Source organism: Lycium ferocissimum, chromosome 10, assembly GCF_029784015.1.
Source record: "Lycium ferocissimum isolate CSIRO_LF1 chromosome 10, AGI_CSIRO_Lferr_CH_V1, whole genome shotgun sequence".
In the NCBI taxonomy this organism is placed as follows: Eukaryota; Viridiplantae; Streptophyta; class Magnoliopsida; order Solanales; family Solanaceae; genus Lycium; species Lycium ferocissimum.
The window spans coordinates 41,325,264-41,335,056 of NC_081351.1; the positions used below are offsets into that span (position 1 = coordinate 41,325,264).

The 9,793-nt window shown below is 31.3% G+C and overlaps 1 protein-coding gene across 6 annotated transcripts; it reads left to right on the plus strand.

The window, feature by feature from the left end:
- The first annotated feature begins 243 nt into the window (after window positions 1-243).
- Window positions 244-6,005, plus strand: LOC132033892 (probable mediator of RNA polymerase II transcription subunit 26c). 6 transcript variants are annotated; one of them, XR_009408896.1, is made up of 8 exons: window positions 244-800; window positions 878-946; window positions 1,051-1,133; window positions 1,272-1,330; window positions 2,281-2,396; window positions 3,514-3,586; window positions 3,930-4,066; window positions 5,424-6,005. XR_009408896.1 is itself a non-coding variant. In XM_059424033.1 (7 exons), exons 1-7 carry the CDS (start codon window positions 486-488, stop codon window positions 5,428-5,430), a joined length of 786 nt encoding a protein of 261 aa, XP_059280016.1. In that variant the 5' UTR covers window positions 244-485; the 3' UTR covers window positions 5,431-6,005. The 6 variants fall into 6 exon arrangements, 4 of the variants coding, with proteins under 4 accessions (XP_059280016.1, XP_059280015.1, XP_059280017.1 ...); XR_009408897.1 differs by having other exon boundaries at window positions 3,517-3,586; XM_059424033.1 differs by lacking the exon at window positions 3,514-3,586.
- Window positions 6,006-9,793: the final 3,788 nt, after the last annotated feature.

A 9,793-nucleotide genomic window follows, 5' to 3' on the forward strand; every position in this document is an offset into this window, starting at 1 on the left:
TTCTTATCAGGTATTTGCACCAAACCATGTTTATTTACCATAGTTAAGTGATTTGACAAAATGAAAAATGCTTGGTAATTAACAATAGTTAAGTTCTAAAAACACTATGTGCATAAACATTGCCGTGTACATATTTATTGACTTGACGTGGACACCGTGTACGGATAACTTTTTAGCATTTACCGTGTAAAAAATATTTATATGGCGGCATATAAGTTAAGCTCTAACAAACCAAGGGGGGTTAGCAACGCCATTTCCGGAGTAGAAAGAATAATAATGACAACACAAAAACATAGAATGTGTACCAAAACTACAAAAACCCTTTTAAACCTGTCCACATTGTGTTCCCATTTCACTCTGTCCCAAACTCTGCCTTCTCTCTTTCTTTCCTGTCCTGTTTCTCAACATCCCATGAAATGAATTCTTAGTAAACACATCTTCTTTCTTCTAATAAAAGAACTTAAGAATTCTACATAATATAAACTATGGAATTGGATGAATTACGTTCAATCTTGAATAATTCTAGTGTGGATTTGTGGGATTTAATTGACACAGCCATTTCTGTAGCCATTCTTGATCATGGAAAAGAGCTTCGTAGCCGAAGAGACGGCATTGTTGAGAAACTCTACAATTGTAATTCTGATGGAAATTATGAAATCCCACAAAGCTTGATATATAACAGAAGTACTGAGAGCAATATTGATGATTATAAATTAAAAAGAGAGGAAAAGAGTGTAGAATATGAAGATTTAGAGAGCAAAATCCTCATAATCAAGAATCATTTTGAAATCCCAAATCAGGTTAAAGTTCTTAATTTTATTTTTTGGATTTCAATATTTGTTTTTTTGCTAATTATTGAAGTACTTTGAATTTTCAGTCTGACAATTGCTTGGTTGATCTGCTTCAAAGTCTTGCTGAAATGGACATTAGTTTCAAGGTTCTTGAGGTATATATTCAAGGATGCTAGTTTAATTAACTCTCATATTTTTTTCTTTAGAATTATCTAAGAATTTACTAAAATGATTTATTTTTCTTTTTATGCTTTTGAAGAAAACAGATATTGGAAGGCATGTAAATAGAGTGCGAAAGCATTCATCAAATGAAGTAAGAAGGCTTGTTAAACTGCTTATCAGGTTTCTTTTTTTTTTTTCTTCTAAACACTTCTAATTTTTTTTTCTTCTTTTGTTTCTGTATGCATAATTAGTTATTATGTTAATACATTTAAGTTAAGTGAAATATAAAAACCGTTTTTGGGTTTTTTTCTTTTACAGGAGATGGAAGGATATTGTTGATGAATGGGTGAGATTGAATACACCGGTGGAAGAAACAGGTACATCTTCCTTTTCAGTGGTAAAATTTGCGTGTTTCTTTAAATATCTAAACCGTTCGTAAGTGATTAGGAATACTTGTTAATTGATTAAATTGATCAAGCTTTTAAACAAAAAGTTCGTTAAGAATGTTAGAAGCGGATCCAGGATTTAAATTTTATGGGTTCAATATTAAGATTTTTAGTATTGAACCTATTATAGTTTTAAAGTTAGGGATTCATATGTATTATTTATTGCAATTTTAATAATTTTTTACACATAAATTTAGGCTCCGCACCTAAAATTTGGGGTTCAGTTGAACCCCTACCTTGTAGGGTAGATACGCCTCTGTGTTTAACAAACTGTTGTAAGTTCTAACGAATAACGATCTATAAATGCCTGTCTTGGTAAATGAACAGGGTGAGAGGAGATACATTATACTCTGAATTATATATACAAGAATCAAGGAAACATTATGTGTGTATAGCTTGTTTCCTGTATACATCGTAGAAGTTTTGTTAATATACCGTGTTATAAAAGATGATCACATACTTTTAACATTGTCAAAAGAGAGTTCTACATTGGAGTATATTAGGTTTTCCTCCTATTTTTTTGGGGGGTGCTTTGTTGATTATGCCACATCTGTTGATGAGATTAATTATCTTTTCTATAATCTTGGATAATTCTCATCTATTGAGTAAGTTTTTGGGTTAAGTTAGGTGCAACATTCATTTTTTATCATGTTATTAGAGTCACGCTCTTAGCTTGATATTCAATCTAGGCCTGCGGGAGTGTTGAGTAGGTTGCTGATCTTTTATGTACAACTTTGGGCAATCCTTCTTTTGAACAAGCTTTTGGATTGAATCAAAATTGAAAAACCATTTTCGCTTTTAGAGTATCCTTTTAATCTTATTGTTGAGAAAGAGGATCTATTAAGCGTGGATAACAAAGTGTAAGTGATGAAATTGGGCAGGTGATGCAGACTCTCCTTTTCAACCCCACTTGAACAACTTTCAAGATGATTTGAAAGAGAGAGAATCCCTTTATGGAAATATTTCAAACGGTTCATCATCTTATTGCGGTCATAAGGTATATAAACTACGATTATTTCCACTTTTGCACCCTCACCACCTTATTCTTTTACTCAAAAGAACATTAGAAGAAAAGTTTAACGATAAAAGTCTTACCAAACCACAAAAAAAGGTGTGGATATGAAAGAATGACCATGATATTATTCCTTTCGTATCATTTTATATTTCTTAATTTGAATGCATGAAGTTCTAGAAAGTAAAAACATAATTTGAATCTTCTGATCTTAAACTAAGAATTATGTAGTGTACCAAAATTGTCATTGGATCTAGGGGTGGGCGTTCGGTTCTTTTGTTCGGTTATTTCGGTAGGTGGACACCGAACATCGAACCAAACTAGTTCGGTTCGGTTTCGGTTTTTTGAAGTTCGGTTCGGTTTCAATTTTTTCAATTCGGTTTTTTTGATATGATATTAGAAGCGATTCCATTTACACTAATTCATATTCTCAAAAGCAATAAAACATAAAACTGATAAATTGAAATCAAAATCAACATGATACAGAAGAACAAAAAATCATAACCATGATATAGGATTACTAGGTGTTATATACATACCGTAAGAATAATTAAGAAAACACATAAAGGACATACATTAATCCTAAAGACACATTCTAGTCACTTTTCTTTGTTAAGGATATTTGATTTTCTCAACTGAAGTGAAAAATTAGGGATACAAAAGCAAAAGAGGGTTTGTTACAATTGGGTTTTTTGGGGCTTAAACTTAATAGGCCTGAACTATTTTAATTTTTTTGGGTAATGTATTAAATTTCGGTGGGCGTTCGGTTTTATCAAACTTCGGTTCGGCTATTTCGGTTTCGATTTTTTGAAGGTAGACACCAAACACCGTTCGGCTCGGTTCGATCCGATCCAGTTTTCTGATTTTCGATGTTTATGCCCAACCCTAACTGGATCTTGTGGTCTTAAACATGACATTTAGGATATTGAAATTGAAGAGTTACTAAATATAAAAAAACGATTCTCATCTTTTGAAACGAAGTAAACAAAAAAAGTAACACATAAGTATATACTATTATTTTCTTTTAATTTTAATTTTAATATATTTAGTAGTATATATCATTTCCTTTTATATTATTAACTTTTCTTTTGAGTCAAAATAGCAGAGCGTAGAGAAGAACAATATTAGTCCATCGTCAAAACGCCTACGTGAGGATTACCTAGAAGAAAGTCATGGTATGTTTTTTTTTTCTTTTCACAATCGACGATTGTCATTGTTTAGTTATTATATTATTTGTTGCATTTTGTACGTCTATCGAAAGAGGGAATACTTTTAAACTTGGTTCAAAAATATCCACATAAATTTGTTTTGTCAATCGTAAATCAAAAAAAACAAAAGTGAAAAAGATCATTTATTTTCTAAATATAGCATATTTGGTCTAGAATAGTTGTTATTTTGTAAGTCTATCGTTTCCACAGTAGCAAAAAAAAAAGTGAAGAAATAAAGTTTCTAAATATAGCATATTTGGTCTAGAGTAGTGGTTATTTACTCCCTGTACTATTTGCTTTATGATAAAAGCCAAAATACGAAGGACAAGAGAAGTGGACCTTCAAGACGTACGCAAACCAAAAAAATAAGTGGTTGCTAACAGCATTTCTGGATTTCAAGCAAAATACTGGTAGACAATCCCTATTATATAGACTGCAACGTACTAGGTAAGTACCTTTTATTTCCTTAAAACAATTATTGCAGTTTGACTTTTTACTGTCGTTGAGGCCTTTTCAAGCATTTCTTTTCTCTTAACTCTCCCGGTCCCAATTTCAGGTTTTTTTTTTTTTTTTTGATATGTCTGAAAAATAGTGATTTTTTTTTAATATTTTGTAGGTTTATAATTCAAACATTCTATTCCCTCCGTCTAAAATTATTAGTCGTGGTTATTAAAAATAATTGACTCAAATTATTTGTCATTTTAGAAGTTCAAGTCTTCAAGACATAATTAATCATTTTTCTCCATTTTAGCGTTAGTATAATTTTGTCATTAATGGAAATGACTCATAAATATAGTAATAGGGAGAGATTATAATTTAGACATAAATAACGGTAAAGTATGTGAAATATCCCTCCTAATTAATATTTCTTAAGGAATTTGTAAAATAAAAAAGCGATAAATAATTTGAGAGGAATGGAGTACATGGCAAGTTTAAAATTACAAGACTCAAAGAGGACATTTTTATATATTACACAAATATTTAATTTAAAACCACAAAATTTAAATTAAAATCTCTTACTACTATTTTTAAAATTTTATGTCCAATCAAACTAATACACTTAAATTGGGATGGAAGGGCTACTATTTTACTGATTAAGTTGACAATCGAGATTCAATTAAGTACGAAAACAAACTTTTTCCAGATCAAGTACAATATTGGTGCTTTTTCTTTTCTTTCCTCTCTTTTTCATTTATGTTTCCCTTCTACATATAATGGCTGTCGGTTTTTACTTTTGGAGGGCTAGTGTTCAGCCAACTCAAATATATACAGCTTGAACTGTTCTATTCAGTTGTGACACAGCTTCAAATTTTTATCGAGAAGAGTCAAAATATAAAATAGTAAATATATGAAAAAAATCAAAAAAATTCATAATAGTGTGTGTGTATACATAAATTATTTTGACCGGGTATATACGATGTAAATTTGTTCGCGAAGGCGATTACATGCATTACCGAAATACAAGTACTGACTTATTTTTTCATTACGATTTAGGCAGATAAGAAAAAATATAATTTCATTGCCTATTCCTCTAGGATCGAAACTAAAATGCATAAATATCTGAAAAACAAAAAAATTCATAGTGTGTGTATATATAAATTTTTCAGTTTGGTTGACCGTTGAATCACACTCTTGAGTGTTTACTATTTGAGAGTAAATGCAAAAATTTACCAAATTGTGTTTTGTATATTTGATACTACTCATAATAAATTTAGAATTTATAGAAATTGATTTTCGAAAGATTGATCAACAATTTTGACCAGGAATAGTACTCAACTTCGGGTGGTGTTTATAAACTTTGCAGGCTGTGAAGACACATATACTCGATGCATTGGGAGAAAGCAAAGAGGAAAGGTATAACAAATGACACATAATAGTGCCAAGTTCTTTGAGGCTATAATTGGTGTCATGTAATTTCGTCACCAGCCATGGGCACATGCAATGGACTGAGTTAAGCCACATGACTTTGACTATGAGAAAAAAGAAGTATGAAGACTTGTGGGGATGGTAATAAGTACAATTATGGCCGATTGGTTAGGGCTAGAAATTAGTTTGGTCTCCAGCCATGTGATGCGCATTAGTTGAATAGTGAAGAATATTGCTGTGCTTTCATGACTAGATGCATTGCTCTTCTTTCTGTGGACTCGCTAGAAGATAATATATATATAGTTGCTTTGTAGATATAGCCTATAGGGGAAGAGGGATAATGTGGAAGCCACTTCACTATGCAAGTGTACATATTTTATAAATTTATGGGCTTTAGGCTTTAGCTTTATAACTTTTTCGTGGAACCTAGCTTGTTCGTGATTAGGACGAGTAGTTATTTCTATTTGAAAATATATGATGGTCTTGTTTAGCATCTACTCTATGAAGAGTATGTTCTTAATTATAAGTTCTCACAATCTGAATTTCGTTAATCGTTGGGAGCTTTATATAGGGTGATTTGCACAAAAGAGAGATTTTTGTGTTGCTATTTTAAATATTGTCTTCAAGTTTACTATTGGTGCGCCAATGAACTTTTTAAGTTTAACAAAAGAAATTGGAACTAAAATACCATTAAGTTGAGCGTTAGAAAAAGCGGAGGAACTTAAAATCGGTTAATTATATAGTGACATACAAGTCATGACATATCGGTATGACTTTATGCTATATTTAACGCACATAGGTATCCTGTTGGATTACTCACAAACCATACTAGATCATCATGATTTCAAAGCTACAAAACAAACAAGACAAAAAATATAAATTTTAGAACGCTGACATGCAAGTCATGACAAATAAGTATGAGTTCATGGTATACTCTACCTACCTATCCTATTGGATAACTCACAAACTATACCAAATTGGCATTGTCTCAAATTTTCACTCATTGTACCTCATCTAAATTTATTTCAGTTTGCTTTTTCTTTTTTGTACCTCTCCTTGATTTATTTAATTTCACTCATGATGCTTCACTCTTCTATTTATTCCATTTCTATCATGATACCTCTTTTTTATGATTCAAAGCTATAAATATCATAATTCAAAATTGTAGATGGAAGTCATGACAAATCAATAGGACTTCATGTTATATTCAACATATCTATCGAGTATTCACAAACCACATCAAATCATTATAAGTTGTTTGTTGACTCAGACATAACTTGTTCCAGAAGCTTGTAATATGTCGGCTTCTATTGTAAGGGCATATATATCATTTGTCTTGCCCGTAAACCCGGACATGCGTATTAAAACGTTGACAAAAAATGAGTTACCAATTCTGCGAGGGACACCCTGTGCAATTGCTTGCTCGTCATTTTATTAGAGCAATTTATATTCAATTAAGCTTGGAAAAGCAGCAGTTGTTTTCTGTGTGCAATATGTGAAATTTGTTATGCCTTTACCACTACCACAATATGAATAAATCTTTTTCTTACTATATCGCATGAATTTTCTTAAAATTGATTAATAAAAAGATAAATACATCACATTAACATTGTTTTTAATTGGTTCAAAGAAAAGTAGGATGAGGATGTGAAGCGGGTGGTGGGGGTAGGATATATATAACGACGTTTTACAAAAACAAGTACAATTTACTTTAATTAGCTGTATAACACCGTAGGAAAATAATAAAAGTAATTTATTTCATTTTTTTCCCTCTTAAACAATTACCAATCTGGAAGGACACTAATTCGGATTAGTCGGTTCCTAAAACGGATATAGGGATGATGAGTGAAAAATAAAGCAAATTAGAAAAGGTGGTGTACAATGATATTCAATTCTTTACTTCTACTTCTATATGGTATTTTCTTACCAGACTAAGGATGGTTTGGACATGGTTTGAAACCATGTTTGGACATGTAATTTGGATATTTTAAGTTGTATTTTCTCTTATAGACATAAAAAGCCTACAAGTTGTGAAAACTATCAAAACATTTCCAATTCTTATATAATCTTACCAAATGAGCAAGTCATAAGTGATAACAAAATTAATACGCTACTGGAAGGCCTTTCTAAAAAATATAACATCAATTGATCAAACTTTAGTTCAATCACTACAAAAAAATGGGTAATTTGCGGAGGTCGAAAGTTGCAATTCGCGGAGTTTTTATCTTCCGCTAGCAAATAGTGGAGGCTAAAACCTCCTAATCGTTACAACTTCAACCTCATAAAAATTACTCAATTTTTTGTAGTGAATAAAAATAAAAATTTAACATGAATAGTAATGTAACTACTCTTTAATATAATCCTCCCACATGGTACGGACAATCTCTTCACGCCGAGCATGCATATTTAAATAACTATTAAAAATATTTACCAACTTATGAGTCTTTTTTTACAAAATATAAACTTATGGGTCAAGTTTTATATTTAAATTTTTTGAAACTATGGTTTGAACCCATGAGATGAAATGCATGTCCAAACGCTGATTTCATCTCATGGTTTCAAACCGCATGTCCAAACGCCTACTAATTAATACAATGAAGTTTGTCCCATAAATTTAAACTACGCTCCGCAGCAACCTTTTCTCTATTCACCATGATCAGACATAGGGAATTACTAATTAACTAATTGTTAAGAGCATGTTTGGATGGGCTTAAAAAAAGCAGTTATTTTCAGCTTATAAGTTGCTTTAGATAAGCTAAGTCAAACAGGCTCAATTATTTTTTTGGGCTTATTTTAAGCACAAAATGAAGGCATAAGTTGTACGACAATCTAAAAAAGTTTAAAAACGATAAAGTCAATCCAAACAGGCTCTAAATGATATGGACTTGGATGGAAAGCCCATAAAGTGGATGGAAATACTTTGACCTATACAGAGATTGATAATGACTTGCTTGGCCGCTAGGATAAAAAGATGGTGCGGTCAAAGCAAAGTTGGATTCCAATTAGGATCTAAAAGACAATTGTAGTCCTGTTTTGGGAGTTGTCCAAAAGGCCATATTGAAAAGTTATTTTACCAAAAAATTACAAATTTTTAAAAATTGGTATTTTGGCCACCATTTATGATGTCAGCGTGTGCTGTGACAAATTTTGTCAGAGATGTGCTGTGTCAAATTTCAGCCCCAAAGTTTTGAAAACTACACTTTGGCCCCCAACATTTTAGTTATGCCAAAACAAAAAAATTTAAAAAAAAATTCCTCCAAAAGCTCCCGATTTATCCACTTTTCAGATCCCATTTCCGGCAAAAGTTCCGGCTTTTCATGGGAAAATCAGTCCCCACTGACTTAGTATGGCATCGATTACAGTCATAGATCATAGCCGTAATCTATTATCGATTTATTATGGCGTCGATTGCAGCCATAACCATAGCCGTAGTCTATTATAGATTTATTATGGCGTCAATTGCAGAATATATTATAGTAGGTGGCGATTACATGGGTGAATGGGAGGAGACCTGAAAATGTTGGAAGACAGAATGATCCTGATAGTGATGACGAAGAGTGTACGGACAAAAAAATAAAAAAATAAAACCATAAAACTCAAATCCCAAATTGCACAAATCTAAGGGATCGTGGATAGGTATACCATAAACCGATTGTTGTCAATAGCTAACAATTATCATTTAGGCTCAACTTCACGCATGGTCAATAATTTTTCACATGTTATGTATAGACCAAAGACAATATTTGTCTAAAAATCGATAAGTAAATAAAATAAAATAAATAAAAGTACATGTCACTATTTAAATATTATAATAACACTTTAATACACCATATGAGAGTCCCCATTCATTGAACACATGATCAAAAGAGTTTTAGGACAAGTAATGGTACTTAAAAGACCAATATTTGTCTAAATAGCCATAAATAATTTTTTTTTTTTAAAAAGGACATACCACTATTTAAACATTATAATAACATTCTAATACATCATATGAGAGTCCTCATCCATTAAACACATGATCAAAAGAGTTTTAGGACAAGTAATGGTACGTAAAAGGCCAATATTTGTCTAAATAGCCATAAATAATTTTTTTTTTTTAAAAAAGGACATACCACTATTTAAACATTGTAATAATACTTTAATACATCATATGAGAGTCCCCATCCATTAAACACATGATTAAAAGAGTTTTAGGATAAATAATGGTACTTAAAAGGCCAATATTTGTCTAAACAGCCATAAATAATTTTCTTTTTAAAAAAAGGACATACCACTATTTAAACATTATAATAACATTTTAATACATCA